This window comes from Oncorhynchus gorbuscha, linkage group LG02 (genome assembly GCF_021184085.1).
Source record: "Oncorhynchus gorbuscha isolate QuinsamMale2020 ecotype Even-year linkage group LG02, OgorEven_v1.0, whole genome shotgun sequence".
Lineage (NCBI taxonomy): Eukaryota > Metazoa > Chordata > Actinopteri > Salmoniformes > Salmonidae > Oncorhynchus > Oncorhynchus gorbuscha.
This window is the reverse complement of record NC_060174.1, coordinates 19,461,201-19,480,580: the sequence shown is the minus strand read 5'-3', so window position 1 is coordinate 19,480,580 and position 19,380 is coordinate 19,461,201. Positions and strand designations below refer to the sequence as shown.

At 46.8% G+C, this 19,380-nt stretch overlaps 1 protein-coding gene across 8 annotated transcripts in view; it reads left to right on the top strand.

The window, feature by feature from the left end:
• LOC123998601 (unconventional myosin-IXb-like) overlaps window positions 1-19,380 on the top strand; it is a 128,711-nt gene that overhangs the window by 69,698 nt on the left and 39,633 nt on the right. For 7 of the 8 annotated variants that reach the window (XM_046303615.1, XM_046303623.1, XM_046303668.1 and 4 more), the window contains exons 3-15: window positions 134-228; window positions 4,856-4,918; window positions 5,729-5,828; window positions 6,217-6,317; window positions 6,626-6,755; window positions 7,291-7,380; window positions 10,445-10,561; window positions 10,835-10,969; window positions 11,967-12,088; window positions 13,350-13,491; window positions 15,578-15,773; window positions 16,118-16,193; window positions 19,112-19,225. In XM_046303615.1, coding sequence (XP_046159571.1) covers window positions 134-228; window positions 4,856-4,918; window positions 5,729-5,828; window positions 6,217-6,317; window positions 6,626-6,755; window positions 7,291-7,380; window positions 10,445-10,561; window positions 10,835-10,969; window positions 11,967-12,088; window positions 13,350-13,491; window positions 15,578-15,773; window positions 16,118-16,193; window positions 19,112-19,225 — 1,481 coding nt within the window. The remainder of the gene's footprint in view (window positions 1-133; window positions 229-4,855; window positions 4,919-5,728; window positions 5,829-6,216; window positions 6,318-6,625; window positions 6,756-7,290; window positions 7,381-10,444; window positions 10,562-10,834; window positions 10,970-11,966; window positions 12,089-13,349; window positions 13,492-15,577; window positions 15,774-16,117; window positions 16,194-19,111; window positions 19,226-19,380) is intronic. The other variant, XM_046303632.1, reaches the window with a different exon arrangement.

Genomic DNA, 19,380 nt, shown 5'->3' with positions numbered 1-19,380 from the left:
GACTGGGGTAGCTGTGGTTTTGTTGAGAACAGCTCCAGTATTAGCACAAGTGTTTTTATTCCTATTTCTTAACTGTATAATCACTTTATGGTTCACACAGTGAATGTAACCTCTCCCCCCTCCTCTTTACTAGGCATTTGGGAATGCCAAGACGGCTCACAACAACAACTCCAGCCGCTTTGGGAAGTTCATCCAGGTCAACTACCTGGAGAGTGGGGTGGTGAGAGGGTGAGTACTGGCTGCTGGCCCACACTGTGTGTTGTGATAAGACTCAAACCTCCTTTCCGACTTACCCTGTAAACACACACTCCATCCCTGGTGGATGTTCCTGAGCCAGTTTCTGCAGACGAAGCCACGGTTTCTGCAGACGCAGCCACGGTTTCTGCAGACGCAGCCACGGTTTCTGCAGACGCAGCCACGGTTTCTGCAGACGCAGCCACGGTTTCTGCAGACGCAGCCACGGTGACTGCCGACGCTGCCACAGTGACTGCCGACGCTGCCACGGTGACTTCCATCATACCATATAAGGCTCGTGAGAAGCACTGTAGTGTGTTTGTTTCTGTTGTGATACCTCTGAGGCCTGAAGCCCTAACCACGTAATAGCACAGCCTCCTTCCTCTCTGCCTACAATCTCTCTGGTTACTCCCTGCAGTTTCTCTGGTTACTGCCTGCATCACATGCCCTGTCATTTCCTGTCTAACAGAGGAAGGGAGCGCTTATCGTAAAGTTTAACAAAGCGGCAATATCAAATTATTAAACGGGTGGATCTAATCCTGAATGCTGAATGGTTAAAAGCGCATTCTAGCCGGTGTCTATTCCACAAGTTACCACCGGCTAAATCTATGACGTTAAAATGCCTATTTACTCTGTTCCATCTGACTGCGCAATCCACTGTCTCATCAGCCCAGGCAGGGAAGTTGTAAACTTGATCTCCACTATAAAAAGCATCTAGACATTTTCTCTTAGACAAACATTTAGTTTTCCACAACGGAGATTTGTATAAACCTTGCTGTCTGTCCAACATTTGCAACATTATTTTAATGTTAAAATTCCATCTTCAACTGTCCAATAGTAAAATGTAAGGGTCGGGACAGGAGAGGCAGGCAGCGTCTCTCAGCCAGTTGAAATCATGAATGAGCTGGCATAATTTTTATGAATATATACAAAGAAATTTCATTTTTTTTAAACGGTGAAACGAAGTGCAGCTAGTTTGTAGTCTTTACAGATTCCATTTGAAGTGATTGTGTTAGCTGTTTTGTTGGCTAGCTCCTCTGAACAACACTGTCCTGATGATTGAGCACATGTTCTATGTCAGGTGAAACCGCACCTCATTAGCACATTGTTATGGATGTATCCAAATAAATGTCACTAGAAAACGGATTAAACAAATTCATCTACTGTTATTCTGTCTGCACTGTTTGACCTGACTAAGTTAGTCGTAGTTGGCTAGCTAGCAAGCAAGGGATAAGAATGTGGCCAGCCATTATGGCAATGGAACATTTGGGGTGAACGATGTCCACAGATACAGAACAAAAAGCCTGAACGACCCGACTCTGGCAACAGAACCAATAGAACGAATGACCAGCCGGCTTGGATAGCAACCCTAGAATTTTTATGAATAATAAAATATTATAATCATTATTTGGATATGTTGGTAACCCGTTGTATGAAAGTGATAATGCCCTCAAAGCAGTTGTTTGGTGGATATATTGGCACGGTTTGCCGGCCTGAAAAGAACACCCGTGCCAATATATCCTCCAAACACTGGCTTCTCGGGCATTATCACTTAAATGAAACTTGAGTGACTAGGGTTGCACATTTTGGGGAATATTCAGAGGTGGGAATTAACGGGAATATATGGGAATTAACAGAAATATATGCAAATGAATATTAATACCATTTAAATGTAGATGTTTTTTGCATTGGATATATTTACCATATAATTTGGAGACAGAAACATAAACCTTTTACCTTATCATAAGTAGACATAATGGCAAATTATTAAATCCTTCCAATAGAAATTTTAAAAACTATTTAGTTACGATTTGAACTTTAATTAAATGAGTTGACTCTTCACATGGGATGATTTCACTGAACAACAAAAGGGAGTATTGCATGATACCCAATGATCCATCGCATCTCCCAAAAACATTTTCAACATACAGCTGTAAAATTATAGTCTAGATACTAAAGCTTTGGTTGTCTTCCTCTCAGGCTTCCATGTCTTCTCCCTGGACCTCCTCAATGTCCACCTCTTGAACATCAGACTCTTGACGCCTCATCTTCACTGTCACTTTCCAACCTTGTTGAGGTTGGCTCAAAAAGCCTCAAATTTCCCCAGATGTCCAAAAAGTGTTCAGCCCTTGTATTGGTCAGCCTGTTGGGTGCTTTGGTGTGTGTGTTCCCAAACAAAGATCATCAGCGCTCTGAGGCAGCTGATGTTGGTGGGATTTGGAGGATGATGGAGGCAACAGGGGAAAGAGCCTCAGATCCACAAAGTCCCTTCTACCAGGTGGCTGACGAGATATGTTGGCACGACTGCCATAATGCATCTCCATCCCAAAAAGCCTTTGCTTGGAAGTGTACTTCACCAGACTGGAAAGAACCTTGCCCTCATCCAGGCCCAATGTAGTGATGACACCATAGGCCTTGTTGATCTCTGCACCAGACAGGATGCTCTTGCCAGCATACTTGGGGTCCAACATGTACGCTGCTATGTGTATGGGCTTCAGGCAGAAGTCTTCATGCTTTTTGATGTATTACAGAACTGTAGTTTCCTCTGCTTGGAGCAACAGTGAAGTGGGCAGGGCAGTACGGATTTCTACTCTTACATCTGCAAAGAGAGTCTGGACATCAGACAGGATGACATTGTCTCCCTCAATCCGTGCAATGTCTACTGCTGTCGGTTTCATGCTGCTTACCACTCTCTCCCAAAATACATCTTCCAGGAGGATCCTCTTGATGGGGCTGTCCATATCGGGAGACTGTGATATGACCATTCCTTGTAAAGACTCCCTCCAGGAGACTGTCAAACATTGACAGCACCACCCCAATGGGTGTTGCTGGGCAGCTTCAATGTGGTGCTCTTATTCTTCTCACTTTGCTTGGTGAGGTAGATTGCTGCTATAACTTGATGACCCTTCACATACCTAACCATTTCTTTGGGTCTCTTGTAGAGTGTATCCATTGTTTTCAGTGGCATGATATCTTTGAGGAGCAGATTCAATACATGAGCAGCACAGCCAATGGGTGTTATGTGAGGGTAGGACTCCTCCACTTTAGACCAAGCAGCCTTCATGTTCACAGCATTGTCTGTCACCAGTGCAAATACCTTCTGTGGTCCAAGGTCATTGATGACTGCCTTTAGCTCATCTGCAATGTAGAGACCGGTGTGTCTGTTGTCCCTTGTGTCTGTGCTATTGTAGAATGCTGGTTGAGGGGTGGAGATGATGTAGTTAATTATTCCTTGCCCACGAACATTCGACCACCCATCAGAGATGATTGCAATACAGTCTGCTTTCTCTATGATTTGCTTGACCTTCACTTGAACTCTGCATCCAGCAAATTAGTAGATAAAGCACTTCTGGTTGGAGGGGTGTATGCTGGGCGAAGAACATTCAGACATCTCTTCCAATACACATTGCCCGTGAGCATCAGAGATGAACCAGTTGCATACACAGTTCGGGCAAGACATTCATCAGCATTTCTCTGACTACAGGAGCAGCCAAGAGTGGAGCAGCCAAGGCCACTCTATAGAGGAGATTACGCTCTGGGACATGCTCAGCAGTGCACTGGCAGGGTGTTTTCATTCACTACATTACACTCTGCCTGGCTGGTTACAGGGTCTCACTGGGATGGGAGATGGGCTTTCTCAATGTAACAGAATAGCATGGGAATACCTGTGGCATGGATCCTTTAAGACTTGACAAGTGACAAAGTTATATCCTCCTCCTATTTGTGTATCGGTCTCTCTCTCTTAGTGTGGCAGCTATCCTGGGGTGGCAGGAGCATTGGGCCAGTAACCGAAAGGTCACGGGTTCGAATCCCGAGCCAACTAGGTGAAAAATCTGTCTGTGACCTTGAGCAAGGCACTTAACCCTAATTTCTCCTTTAAGTCACTCTGGATCAGGGCGTCTGCTAAATGACTAAAATGTCAAATGTGTGTTGTTGTAAATGTGTCTCTCTGTTTGTGTCTCTGGGTGTGACTTGTGGATGGACTCCAGTATTCCCCGCCTGGCTCTGCTTATTTTTCTATTAGATCAGCTCTCTATAGAGACTCAAAGGGCCAGCTAGTGAAGTTTCCATGCTCAGCAAAGGCCACTGGGCTCCCTCCCTGCCGGAGCTTCCGGTGTTAAAATACACACAGCCATCGGCCCTCTATTCTTAGAGTTTCAACAAAATGAAAGATTAGCTTAAATGTTGGTTTTGTCAGACATGCCTACGTAAAAATGCAATTGTATCTGTTTAAACTGTTGATCGTAGTGACTGTTGCTGCACATTAACATTACCATGTCACTGTGTACATCAGATTGATGCCGTCCATATCTAGACTCTTAGTTCAACTGTTCATGATTCCCCCCCTCCTCGGTCACTACCACCTCTCACACACACACACACACACACACACACACACACACACACACACACACACACACACACACACACACACACACACACACACACACACACACACACACACACACACACACACACACACACACACACACACACACACACACACACACACAAGAAAGACACAAGACACACTTCACAGCCAAGTGAAAGGACCAAACTAACTTCAGTGTCACTTGATTTATGTTCTCTCTCTCTCGTTTTTTCTCTCTCTCGTTCTTAGAGCCATCGTGGAGAAGTATCTCCTGGAGAAGTCTCGTCTGGTCTCCAGAGAGAATAATGAGAGGTAAAGGGCAACAGCAGGGGTTACCTTTGACCCTCAATGACCTGTGGAGGCCCTCTGTTTCTACAGAGAGCTTCCCCCTGGTGCCTTTTGATTTTCAGAAAGAAACCATTTCCAAGAGTGACTCTCAGAACTAACTTTTTACCTAGCCTGAATATGCGCCAAAGAGTTGTGATCAATATGGGAGATGATACTTATTTTTTTGATGAATACATATTTCATTGATAATTTCTTTATAAGCACTGTAGTGCTACTGTTTCAACTTCAAATGCCCTGGGTGGGGTTGTCATAGCCTGTACATATCATTAACCCTATTCTTCATGTTATTACTTACTAGGTATGTGTCAGAGTTCTATTATTATATGATAATGGATTAGTCCTGTTGTTACTCGTATACCAACTTGTCTGTTGAAATTAGCTTCTGTTTTCATTATGTCTCCCTGTGATGTCAGTGAGATTCTCAGAAGTAAACATAAACTCACGCCTGTGTGGTTTTGCAACAATGCAAGCTGGCCGGCCGTCTGATAACAAGACTGGAAAAACTGACAGCAGCATTCACGCTCATTACTAAACTGGCCCGTTATATACACAGTCAATGTTGGGTCAGGGTAACTAATACTGCCACAGTGTTGACTTTTGATGGTCTGTATTCCAACATTTAAAACCAAAAATCGCCTTATAAATGAATGTATGATTTATTCTTGCCAGCGAAAAATACATAAGCTTATAACAAAAGCAAACAAATAACAAATGCAAAAATCACACTATATCCACTAACCAAACACACTGTTACATTGTTCTGTGTCCCTTTAGGAACTACCATGTGTTTTACTATCTGCTGGTGGGAGCGTCAGAGGAGGAGCGCAAGGAGTTCAAACTGCTGCAGCCTGAAGATTACCTCTACCTCAAGCAGGTACTGTACACACACACACTTACTGTACATTCCCCCTGCAAGAAAGAACCACATCCCTATTAGCTAGTCCCTTAGGTGCCCTTGACAGATATTCTGCTGTGTTTGCTTGTGTACATTAGCTTCATTATCTTCTTTTAGCAGATGCCCTTGGCTACATTCATTTAGTGTACATTCCCTTGTACCCTGACTCTCATTCTATTCATGGGTTGTGTGTGTCTTAATAATCTCTGTATTTGAACTGGCTCAAGGTAACATTCCCCGTCGGATTCAGTGCTAGTAAACCTGGTATGCAGAGTCATTGTCATGCAGTGAATGGCCTGCATATGCTCTGTTCTCTGTCCATAGGTTCATTAACATGCAGTGCACATATCTACCTATCTATCTGCAGCAATATTTTAAGATAGAAGATGAGGAAGACCTGTGCCATGACTTTGAGAGGCTTCAGCAGGCCATGGAGATGGTCGGATTCCTGTCTGCTACTAAGAAACAGTGAGTGGACATGCCCTGGTCATGGGCCGTGAATCTACACCACTGAGTTAACGTCTATCCCTTACACACCATTCGGTCCCTTAAATGGCTGCCTATACGTTTGTCAAATACAGTAGGTCATACATATATTTGCATACTGTAGTCAGTTTGTATTACTTGGATCCTCTGCAAGCACTCCCATTAAACCTTTTCCTCTGTGGCAGTAGTCACAGTAGTTGGCAGTGATATGAAACAATGGAAAAGAATGTCTGTTCTATTCAATTTGATTCTATGGTATGATGATTGTATCCCTTGTCTATCCACTGTAGGATCTTCTCTGTGCTGTCGGCCATCTTGTACCTGGGCAACGTGACGTACAGGAGGAAATCTACAGGCCGAGACGAGGGGCTGGACGTGGGACCCCCGGAGGTCCTGGCTACCCTCTCAGACCTGCTCAAGGTAATAATGTCTGGTCTGCTGTTGTAGTCTACACCCCAATCAACCGTTAGTCTTTACTCTGGGTCCTGGAGGGACCAATCCCTTTTGTCCCTACCATGTACTAACACTTCTGATTAAGCTAATGAAGGTCTTTATGATGAGCTGAATCAGGGCCTGCATTCACAAAGCATCTCAGTCAGGGTAGGAATGCTGATCTACGATCCGGTCCCCCTGTGTTATTCATTATGATCGAAAAGGAAAAAGTGATCCTAGATCAGCACTCCTACTCTGAAACACTGAGAAAAACAGGCCTAGGAGTATTAGTGATCTAATTAGGTTATTTGAGGTTGAAAGCATTGTAATAACCTAAACATGTGGCTAGGTATAGGTTTCATCATGACTAACATCCCAAACAGTGAATATATTATATTATTGTCCAGTGAAAATGGTTCTTCCCTAATGATTATACAGGAAGCCTACTCTCCACTAAATCCATGTTTATTTTGTCCGTCCCCGATAATGTTGCAAGTCTTGAGAATTGTGTGTGACCTCCCAGGTGAAAGAGGAGTTGCTGGTGGAGGCGCTGACAAAGAGGAAAACGGTGACAGTCAACGACAAGCTGATTCTGCCCTACAGCCACAGTGAGGTAGGCAACCAACCACCGGCCTTTAAGGTCTATCATTATCTTGATGGGTTTATTCCCCCGGCTAGTTGTGTATCACGTATTGGTCTTTTCTATTTCCCTGTGTCGGTCTTCTCCTTCGGTCTGGTCCGTCGGTCTTCTCCGTCGGTGTTGTCCATCCGTCCGTCGGTCTTGTCCGTCCGTCTGTCCGTCGGTCTTGTCTGTCCATCGGTCTTGTCCGTCCGTCCGTCTGTCTTGTCCGTCTGTCGGTCTTGTCCGTCCGTCTGTCGGTCTTGTCCGTCCGTCTGTCGGTCTTGTCCGTCCGTCTGTCGGTCTTGTCCGTCCGTCGGTCTTGTCCGTCCGTCTGTCGGTCTTGTCCGTCCGTCTGTCGGTCTTGTCCGTCCGTCTGTCGGTCTTGTCCGTCTGTCGGTCTTGTCCGTCGGTCTTGTCCGTCCGTCCGTCTGTCGGTCTTGTCCGTCCGTCCGTCTGTCGGTCTTGTCCGTCCGTCCGTCTGTCGGTCTTGTCCGTCCGTCGGTCTGTCGGTCTTGTCCGTCCGTCGGTCTTGTAGGTCGGTCTTGTCCGTCGGTCGGTCTTGTCCGTCCGTCGGTCGGTCTTGTCCGTCGGTCTTGTCCGTCCGTCTGTCGGTCTTGTCCGTCCGTCTGTCGGTCTTGTCCGTCCGTCTGTCGGTCTTGTCCGTCCGTCTGTCGGTCTTGTCCGTCCGTCGGTCTTGTCCGTCCGTCCGTCGGTCTTGTCCGTCCGTCCGTCGGTCTTGTCCGTCCGTCCGTCGGTCTTGTCCGTCCGTCCGTCGGTCTTGTCCGTCCGTCCGTCGGTCTTGTCCGTCCGTCGGTCTTGTCCGTCCGTCCGTCGGTCTTGTCCGTCCGTCCGTCGGTCTTGTCCGTCCGTCCGTCGGTCTTGTCCGTCCGTCTGTCGGTCTTGTCCGTCCGTCTGTCGGTCTTGTCCGTCCGTCTGTCGGTCTTGTCCGTCCGTCGGTCCTGCTTGTCCGTCCGTCGGTCCTGCTTGTCCGTCTTGTCCGTCTTGTCTGGTCCGTCGGTCTTGTCCGTCTTGTCCGTCCGTCTTGTCCGTCGGTCCGTCCGTCTGTCTGGTCCGTCTTGTCCGTCCGTCTGTCTGGTCCGTCTTGTCCGTCCGTCTGTCTGGTCTGTCTGTCTGGTCCGTCTGTCTGGTCCATCTGTCTGGTCCGTCTTGTCCGTCCGTCTTGTCCGTCCGTCGGTATTGTCCGTCCGTCCGTCGGTCTTGTCCCTCCGTCGGTCTTGTCCGTCCGTCGGTCTTGTCCGTCCGTCTTGTCCGTCCGTCTTGTCCGTCCGTCCGTCTTGTCCGTCCGTCGGTCTTGTCCGTCCGTCTTGTCCGTCCGTCTTGTCCGTCCGTCCGTCGGTCTTGTCCGTCCGTCCGTCTTGTCCGTCTGTCTGGTCCGTCTGTCTGGTCCGTCTTATACGTCCGTCTGTCTGGTCCGTCTGTCTGGTCCGTCTTGTCCGTCCGTCTGTCTGGTCTGTCTGTCTGTCTGGTCCGTCTGTCTGGTCCGTCTTGTCCGTCCGTCTTGTCCGTCCGTCTTGTCCGTCCGTCTTGTCCGTCCGTCTTGTCCGTCCGTCTTGTCCGTCCGTCCGTCGGTCTTGTCCGTCCGTCTTGTCCGTCCGTCCGTCTTGTCCGTCTGTCTGGTCCGTCTGTCTGGTCCGTCTTATCCGTCCGTCTGTCTGGTCCGTCTGTCTGGTCCGTCTTGTCCGTCTGTCTGGTCTGTCTGTCTGGTCTGTCTGTCTGGTCCGTCTGTCTGGTCCGTCTTGTCCGTCCGTCTTGTCCGTCCGTCGGTCTTGTCCGTCCGTCGGTCTTGTCCGTCCGTCCGTCGGTCTTGTCCGTCCGTCGGTCTTGTCCGTCCGTCCGTCGGTCTTGTCCGTCCGTCGGTCTTGTCCGTCCGTCTTGTCCGTCCGTCGGTCTGGTCCGTCCGTCTTGTCCGTCTTGTCCGTCCGTCTTGTCCGTCCGTCTTGTCCGTCCGTCGGTCTTGTCCGTCCGTCGGTCTTGTCCGTCGGTCTTGTCCGTCCGTCCGTCTTGTCCGTCTGTCTGGTCCGTCCGTCTGTCCGTCCGTCTGTCTGGTCCATCTGTCTGGTCCGTCTTGTCCGTCCGTCTGTCTGGTCTGTCTGTCTGGTCTGTCTGTCTGGTCCGTCTGTCTGGTCCATCTGTCTGGTCCGTCTTGTCCGTCCGTCGGTATTGTCCGTCCGTCCGTCGGTCTTGTCCGTCCGTCGGTCTTGTCCGTCCGTCGGTCTTGTCCGTCCGTCTTGTCCGTCCGTCCGTCGGTCTGGTCCGTCGGTCTTGTCCGTCCGTCTTGTCCGTCCGTCGGTCTTGTCCGTCCGTCGGTCTTGTCCGTCGGTCTTGTCCGTCCGTCCGTCTTGTCCGTCTGTCTGGTCCGTCCGTCCGTCTGTCTGGTCCGTCTGTCTGGTCCGTCTTGTCCGTCCGTCTGTCTGGTCCGTCTTGTCTGGTCTGTCTGGTCCGTCTGTCTGGTCTGTCTGTCTGGTCCGTCTGTCTGGTCCGTCTGTCTGGTCTGTCTGTCTGGTCCGTCTGTCTGGTCCGTCTGTCTGGTCCGTCTGTCTGGTCCGTCTGTCTGGTCCGTCCGTCTGTCTGGTCGGTCTTGTCCGTCCGTCCGTCGGTCTTGTCCGTCCGTCCGTCTTGTCCGTCTTGTCCGTCTGTCCGTCTTGTCCGTCCGTCGGTCTTGTCCGTCGGTCCTGCTTGTCCGTCTTGTCTGGTCCGTCCGTCTGGTCCGTCGGTCTTGTCCGTCCGTTTGTCCGGCGGTCGGCCTGTCTTCTCCGGCGGTCGGCCTGTCTTCTCCGGCGGTCGGCCTGTCTTCTCCGGCGGTCGGCCTGTCTTCTCCGGCGGTCGGCCTGTCTTCTCCGGCGGTCGGCCTGTCTTCTCCGGCGGTCGGCCTGTCTTCTCCGGCGGTCGGCCTGTCTTCTCCGGCGGTCTTCGCCGCCTGTCTGGTCCGGCGGTCTTCGCCGGCTGTCTGGTCCGTCGGTCGGTCTGTCTGTCTGTCTGTCTTCCCATTCGCTCCTAATCTCTCTTGCTCTCTGTCTCTTTGTCTGTCTCTCAGGCCATCACAGCGAGAGACTCCATGGCCAAGTCTCTGTACAGCGCCCTGTTTGACTGGATTGTCCTGCGCATCAATCACGCACTGCTCAACAAGAAAGACATGGAGGAATCTGTCCCGGTAAGAGAGCGATAACACACACTCATGCATGCACATAGGAATGCAGCTGAGTTTCCCCTCTCCAATGTTTAGTCCGGGACAGACATGTCGGCAATTCCTAATGCCCCACAAATAACTTGAAGTTAAAAAAAATCTTATTAAGCAATACATTTATTAACCTTTTTTTTTTTAAGACCTTGCCAAAGCTCTAGTATGACACAAGTGACATTGTGAAGCCATTAACAACTTATCTACATTTCTGACTGACCTACTGTATGATTTTGTCTGTGCCAGTGTTTGTCTATAGGGGTCCTAGATATATTTGGCTTTGAGGACTTTGAGACCAACAGTTTTGAGCAGTTTTGCATCAACTATGCCAACGAGCAGCTTCAGTATTACTTCAACCAGCATATCTTCAAACTAGAGCAGGTGAGTTCGCCCTGGCTGCCTCTCATATATAAATACTTTTGTGTATATATCGTATATGTGGACACCCTTTCAAATGCATTGATTTGGCTATTTCAGCAACACCCGTTGCTGACAGGTATATTAAATCAAGCATACAGCCATGCATTCTCCATAGAGAAACATTGACAGTAGAATGGCCTTATTGAAGAGCTTAGTGACTTTCAATGTGGCACCACCATAGGATGTGACCTTTCTAACAAGTCACTTTGTCAAATTTCTGTGCTGCTACAGCTTCCCCGGTCAACTGTAAGTGCTGTTATTGTGAAATGGAAACATCTAGGAGCAACAACGGCTCAGCCGCAAAGTGGTTGGCCACACAAGCTCACTGAACGGGTGCGAGGAGGAATAATTTCCTGGGGCTGTTTTTCATGGTTCCGGCTTGGTCCATTAGTTCCCCTGAAGGGAAATCTTAACAATACAGCATACAATGACATTCTAGACGATTATGTGCTTCCAACTTTGTGGCAACTGTTTGGGGAAGGCCCTTTCCTGTTTCAGCATGACAATGCCATGTGCACAAAGCGAGGTCCATACAGAAATGTTTTGTTGAGATCGGTGTGGAAAACTTGACTGGCCTGCACAGGGCCCTGACCTCAACCCCGTCAAACACCTTTAGGTTGAATTGGAACGCAGACAGCGTGCCGGGACTAATCGCCCAACATCAGTGCCTGACCTCACTAATGCTCTTGTGGCTGAATGGAAGCAAGTCCCTGCAGCAATGTTCCAACATCTAGTGGAAAGTTTTCCCAGAAGAGGATAGGCTGTTATAGCAGCAAAGGGGACCAACTCCATATTAATTCTCATGATTTTGGAATGAGATGTTTGATGAGCATACTTTTGGACATGTAGTGTAGGTTCTATGTCATTGTATTTCTATGGTGGCTCTCCATAAGGACAGTATACCAGCCCTGATGGATCCTATGTCTTCCCTAACTGTAAGCCTGTTTGTCCATTACAGGAGGAGTACCAGGCGGAGGGCATCACCTGGCACAACATAGACTACACAGACAACGTGGGCTGCATCCACCTCATCAGCAAGAAGCCCACTGGACTCCTGTACCTACTGGACGAAGAGAGCAAGTAAGGACTTCAAGACTTTCAAAAATATACAGTGCCTTGCGAAAGTATTCGGCCCCCTTGAACTTTGCGACCTTTTGCCACATTTCAGGCTTCAAACATAAAGATATAAAACTGTATTTTTTTGTGAAGAATCAACAACAAGTGGGACACAATCATGAAGTGGAACGACATTTATTGGATATTTCAAAAAAATGTAACAAATCAAAAACTGAAAAATTAGGCATGCAAAATTATTCAGCCCCTTTACTTTCAGTGCAGCAAACTCTCTCCAGATGTTCAGTGAGGATCTCTGAATGATCCAATGTTGACCTAAATGACTAATGATGATAAATACAATCCACCTGTGTGTAATCAAGTCTCCGTATAAATGCACCTGCACTGTGATAGTCTCAGAGGTCCATTAAAAGCGCAGAGAGCATCATGAGGAACAAGGAACACACCAGGCAGGTCCGAGATACTGTTGTGAAGAAGTTTAAAGCCGGATTTGGATACAAAAAGATTTCCCAAGCTTTAAAAACACCCCAAGGAGCGCTGTGCAAGCGATAATATTGAAATGGAAGGAGTATCAGACCACTGCAAATCTACCAAGACCTGGCCGTCCCTCTAAACTTTCCGCTCATACAAGGAGAAGACTGATCAGAGATGCAGCCAAGAGGCCCATGATCACTCTGGATGAACTGCAGAGATCTACAGCTGAGGTGGGAGACTCTGTCCATAGGACAACAATCAGTCGTATATTGCACAAATCTGGCCTTTATGGAAGAGTATATCCATAAAAAGTGTTGTTTAAAGTTTGCCACAAGCCACCTGGGAGACACACCAAACATGTGGAAGAAGGTGCTCTGGTCAGATGAAACCAAAATTGAACTTTTTGGCAACAATGCAAAACGTTATATTTGGCGTAAAGGCAACACAGCTCATCACCCTGAACACACCATCCCCACTGTCAAACATGGTGGTGGCAGCATCATGTTTTGGGCCTGCTTTTCTTCAGCAGGGACAGGGAAGATGGTTAAAATTCGCAAAGTTCAAGGGGGCCGAATACTTTCGCAAGGGACTGTATATATTCCATTAAAGAGATGGTGCACTTACATTCCATATGTTGTTTTGTTTTTTAATTACTGCAACTTAAAAATAGTGTTCATTACTTTGCTATGATTGCCAGTATATTTACATGTTTGATGAAATAAAAGTGGTGAATCTATCACTTTACTCTCTTTCCCCCTTCACTCACTTTCTCTCTCCTCCTCTCGCTCTCCAGTTTCCCCCGTGCCACTGACGAGACCCTGCTGGCCAAGTTCAAGCAGCAGCACCAGGGGAAGAAGTACTTTGTGCCCACGCCTGTCATGGAGCCTGCCTTCGTCATCCGACACTTCGCTGGGAAGGTCAAGTACCAGATCAAGGTAGGGATGAATGAACATCCACCCCCAAACACAGTCACAGGCTCCCTGTTTACTATCATGTACAGTTGAAGTAGGAAGTTTACACCTTAGCCAAATACATTTAAACTCAGTTTTTCACAATTCCTGACATTTAATCCTGGTAAAAATTCCCTGTCTTAGGTCAGTTAGGATCACCACTTTATTTTAAGAATGTGAAATGTCAGAATAATAGTAGAAATAATGATTTATTTCAGCTTTTATTTCTTTCATCACATTCCTGAGTGGGTCAGAGGTTTACATACACTCAATTAGTATTTGATAGCATTGCCTTTAAATTGTTTATCTTGGGCCAAACGTTACAGGTATCCTTCTTCAAGCTTCTCACAATAAGTTGGGTGAGTTTTGGCCCATTACTCCTGACAGAGCCGGTGTAACGGAATCAGGTTTGTAGGCCTCTTTGCTCGCACACGCTTCTTCAGTTTTTACAGATCTTCTATAGGATTGAGGTCAGGGCTTTCTGATGGCCCCTTCAATAACTTGACTTTGTTGTCCTTAAGCCATTTTGCCACAACTTTGGAAGTATGCTTGGGGTCATTGTCCATTTGGAAGACCCATTTGCGACCAAACTTCCTGACTGAGGTCTTGAGATGTTGCGTCAATATATCCACATAATTGTCCCTCCTCATGAAGCCATCTATTTTGTGAAGTGCACCAGTCCCTCTTGCAGTAAAGCACCACCACAACATGATGCAGCCACCCCCATGCTTCAAAATTGTGATTTACATTTTACATTTAAGTCATTTAGCAGACGCTCTTATCCAGAGCGACTTACAAATTGATGGTGTTCTTTGGCCATTATGGTCATTATGGCCAAACAGTTCTATTTTTGCTTCATCAGACCAGAGGACATTTCTCCAAAAAGTACGATCTTTGTCCCCATGTGCAGTTGCAAACCATAGTCTGGCTTTTTATGGCGTTTTGGAGCAGTGGCTTCATCCTTGCTGAGCGGCCTTTTCAGGTGATGTCGATATTGGACTCGTTTACTGTGGATAAAAATACTTTTGTAACTGTTTCCTCCAGCATCTTCACAAGGTCCTTTGCTGCTGTTCCGGGATTGATTTGCACTTTTCGCACCAAAGTACGTTCATCTCTAGGAAACGGAACACGTCTCCTTCCCGAGCGGTATGACGGCTGTGTGGTCCCATGGTGTTTATACCTGCGTACTATTGTTTTTACAGATGAACGTGGTACCTTCAGGCGTTTGAAAATTGCTCCCAAGGATGAAACTTTTTTTTTTTCTAATGTCTTGGCTGATTTCTTTTGATTTTCTCATGTCAAGCAAAGAGGCACAGAGTTTGAAGGGAGACCTTGATATACATCCACCGGCACACCTCCAATTGACTCAAATTATGTCAATAAGTCTATCAGAAGCTTCTAAAGCCGTGACATAATTTCTGTAATTTTCCAAGCTATTTAAAGGCACAGTCAACTTAGGGTATAACTTCTGACCCACTGGATTTGTGATACAGTGAAATATAAGTTAAATAATCTGTCTTAACAATTGTTGGAGAAATTACTTGTGTCATGCACAAAGTAGATGTCCTAACCGACTTGCCAAAACTATAGTTTGTTAACAAGACATTTGTGGAGTGGTTGAAACACTGAGTCATTAAAACTAGTTTATGTAAACTTCCGACTTCAACTGTAATGTCTAGGGGGTTGAGGGAGGTTTCTTGTATTTGTGTAGCTCTTCATTGTTATTGACAGCATTATTATTGTTGTTCAGAACGTTCTTACTCATTCATGACAAAGCTTCCACTATTCATTTTTATTTGATTTAACCTTCACTTAACGAGGCACGGCAGTTAAGAACAAAGTCTTATTTACAATGACTGCTTACCCCGGCCCAACCCGGATGACGCTGGGCCAATTGTGGCGGGATGTGATACAGCCTGGATTTGAACCAGGGACTGTAGGTACACCTCTGCACCACTCGGGAGACTCCGAGTGGTCAGACTGATGACAAACTGATGACAAACGGCGTCTTTCTTGGCGAGTCTAAAACGACCTCGGCATGCGAACCCACTCCTATGACTCTTCTTGGCAGGACTTCCGGGAGAAGAACACGGACCACATGCGTCCAGACATCGTGGCTCTGCTGCGGAGCAGTGACCGGGCCTATGTGCGTCAGCTGATTGGGATGGACCCGGTGGCCATGTTCCGCTGGGGCATCCTGCGAGCCACCATCAGAGGCATGGCTTCCTTCAACGAGGCTGGACGCCGCTGGGCTGCCAAGAACGCAGGTAGAATATATACACCTTGCACTGTAGAAAAGTGGGAAGATTACTATATCCATCTATCTATCGATCTATCTATCTATCTCCATTCTTTTCCCCCTTAAGCCTCAATCTGCCAGTCTATTTGATGTGTTGACTAGATGAGAAAAGTGTCTCGTTAAATTAAATCAAGGAAATACTGAACAGGGAGTTGGCCTCTGAAAGAACTCAACTGGATTATTTTTTATTCATTTGACAAGCAGTAGTCATGGGGACCAGTCTTCTGTCCTCATAGAGCCTTTAGGCATCTAATGTTATGTTTGTCTGTGTTCCTGTCTGTGTGCGGGTGCTTGTCTTTGTTTGTTCAACAGGTGTGCAGCGCCCTACTTCCAGGACTCCTTTGGGGGAGCTGCAGAGGTCCAACACACCTGTAGAGAGAATGTACCGGTAAGAACCAGATCCACCACATAGCTCTCTGACTGAGGGGCACACAGGGAAGAAGGTAAACTACATTTGTCCCAATATCCACACTTCCATCCCACTTAAGAAGTGATGCATTGGCCCTATGGCCCCGCCTGTTTAATTTTCCTGGTCAGGTCAAGCATGCAGGAATAACTCCTGGCCCAAGCCATGCATACTAGATAGTATGTTAGTTTGGATCTTGAGACATATTATTGGAGGGCTGGGTATCGGGCCTTCTTCCTCTCCTCCACTGTTGTTTTGGGTGTGATGTCATGTGATTGACAGATGGGTCTCTCTGTCCCCTGAGGTACACTGGCAGATAGGCAGGAATTCACAGTGGTTACAATCTACAATCTACCAGTGTGGAGCTACAATCTACCATGTGGAGCTAAACCCCAAGGACTATTCTTCCATCAGAAATGCACTTTAAAAGCACAACCCTACTAACTTGATCCAAGACCAAGTCGTCTAATTAATCTATACCATAAATATGGGAGATTGTATTTGGGATTAACCAGAATAATTTAAATCACTTTGCCTGATTGAGGTTCCTCATGGAGAACAAGTTGAGGATTGGATAATCAGTCAATCAATCAAATTGTATTTGTATAGGTCTTTTAAGAAATCAATTTGTCTCAAAGATGACAAATGACAGGGTGAGCATCCGTACAGTGGATTTATCCAGTGTCCCTGCACCTAGGATGACATGAAGAAGACTCAGACGGTAATATCTTACAAATCACAAGATTCTTCAGGAAAGGTATCTGTTCTGGGAGACAAATGGAACTCCCCCTAAGCCTCTAGTAATTGGAACTGGATGAAACTATTGAAACAGTTGGCTTGTGTGCTTTCTGGTCTCTTGTATCAAATCCATAGAAATTGAATTATATGTATCTCTACGGTGGAAAGAATCCTCCTTCATCTCATCCTGCCCTATGTGTTGTTTCCCCTGCCCCTGGGTGACCCCGAGTGCTGTTCTCTCCCTTCCACAGACAGCATAGGTAGCCTAGTGGCAGGGTAACCTAGTGGTTAAAGCATTGGACTAGTAACCGAAAGGTTGCAAGTTCAAATCCCCGACCTGACAAGGTACAAATCTGTCGTTCTGCCCCTGAACAGGCAGTTAACCCACTGTTCCTAGGCAGTCATTGAAAATAAGAATTTGTTCTTAACTGACTTGCCTAGTTTAATAAAGGTTTAAAAATAATAATAATAATCTTTGATCACTCTGACAAGCGCCCCCTAGAGGCCATCAAAGACATCTTCACAAGCTGTTTTTTGCCATAGCACTACACAGCTGATTCAAATAATCACAGCTCGATGATGGGTTGGTTATTTGAGCCAGCTGTGAAATGTTAGGGCAAAAAACAAAATGTGCACGTGGGGTGGGGGGTTACTTCATGACGGTTTGCAGCAGGCATATATTTCTTTAGTTAGGAAAGGAAAGCAGCCAGACTACAGAAAGAAACTTAATAGAAACATCTCAAACACTGCAAACATTGTCCGTCCTAATCATCGACAGGCTGCATCTTGTTCTTATTCTCTTCCTCCTTTCTCTTTCTCTCCTCTATTTTCCCCCCCGTTCTCGCTCTCCGTTTCTCTCCCTCTCTCAGCCATGGTAATGTTCCTTTTCGTCCAGGTTTATTATGGTTAGTGTAGAACACAGAAAGGTGTTAGTGCTGCCATGCTCTGATCATTTACTCACTACTGGGAAGAAACTGGCAAGGCTGTGCACACTAATATATGATAGTACAGCATTAAGAACATGTGCACACTAATACATAGTAGTAGTAACATTTGGTACATGAATCAGGTCAGGGAAAGTACTATAGATCTCATGTCCTGGAGTAGTTGTGATGAGAGAGGATATGTAATAAAACATTTCCTTTGGAGAAATCCCCTGTTCTAATATGAGCATTCTCAGAGAGGAACTGAGCAGTAAGCAAAACGCCACCCCTAGCACCATCGTGAGGCCCTACCATCGTTAGACCCTACCCCTTATGTGTTTTTATAGATCTGATAGGTGTAACCAATATGGGGATAGCTCCACCTAGGCTTTCGATAAGCTTAGGGGAGGCTCCTCCATTATGCTTCCACCTATCTGGTTCCTTCAGACTTGAAAATAATGAAGAGGTCAGGGCTTTTATGGGCTATTCTTGGACTGGGCTAGTTTGTCTATGGTACCTTTTACTTATGGCCCAGCTCTTCCTGCCTGACCTCCTTTTGGTTTATTGATCAGATGTAAGTAAAGTATTATAAACTGCATTGTTCAAGCCCTGAATGCTGATTGGCTGTCAGCTGTGGTATATCAGACTGTATACCACAGGTTTGACAAAACATGTATTTTTATTGCTATAATTACGTTGGTAACCTGTTTATAATGTCAATACAGCAACTCAGGGGTTTGTGATATATGGTCAATATGCCCTCTTAACAACAACAGTCTCCCCTATTCACCACCAGTATAACACCAGTCCAATGACCAATTCTAATCCGCAGCAGTGTAACACCAGCATGGATAAAATACATCAACCAGTGAAGCTTTGATTCAGGAATGCATGCTCACAGTACTTACTTACAGGAGTATGGTGTGAGAGAACACAACCTCTGTCTTTCTACACTCTGCTTTAGCCATGGCTGGATGGTCTGAACTGAAGCAGCATTAAACACCAGTGTTACATGATCTCAACTTCAGATCTCTAACTGGTTTGTTGGTGTGTTTCTCTTGGGAAGCAGGCTCTTTGGTGGTGGGGTGTTTTCTGTCTTTTGAGGTGTCCTGACAGCGGTGTTTCTACCCCCCCCGTCCTCCCCTTATGCCCCATGCCCAACACCCCTTCCCGTCTCCTCCCACTGTCTCTTACCCTCCATCCTCCTCATCCACTGTGGCCCTTGCCGGGTTTATTCAGAGACATGCATGCCCAGATAATCAGCTCCATTAAGGACTTGCAGCTGGACGGTGAGGACCCTCGCAAACTGCTGCAGTCCTGGGGTCGGCTCCGGTTCCCTCGACACCTCCTTCAGTGAGTCTGTAGCCCCTTCAGCTCAGCCCAGCTTGGCCTACCGTGGTCTAACCCAGCTTTAACAGTGCTCAACCTCAGTCCTCCTGGGGGCTGAGGCATCCCCTTAGTTGCAAAACTTTGTTCCAGCCCAGTACTAGCACACCTGATTTGACTAA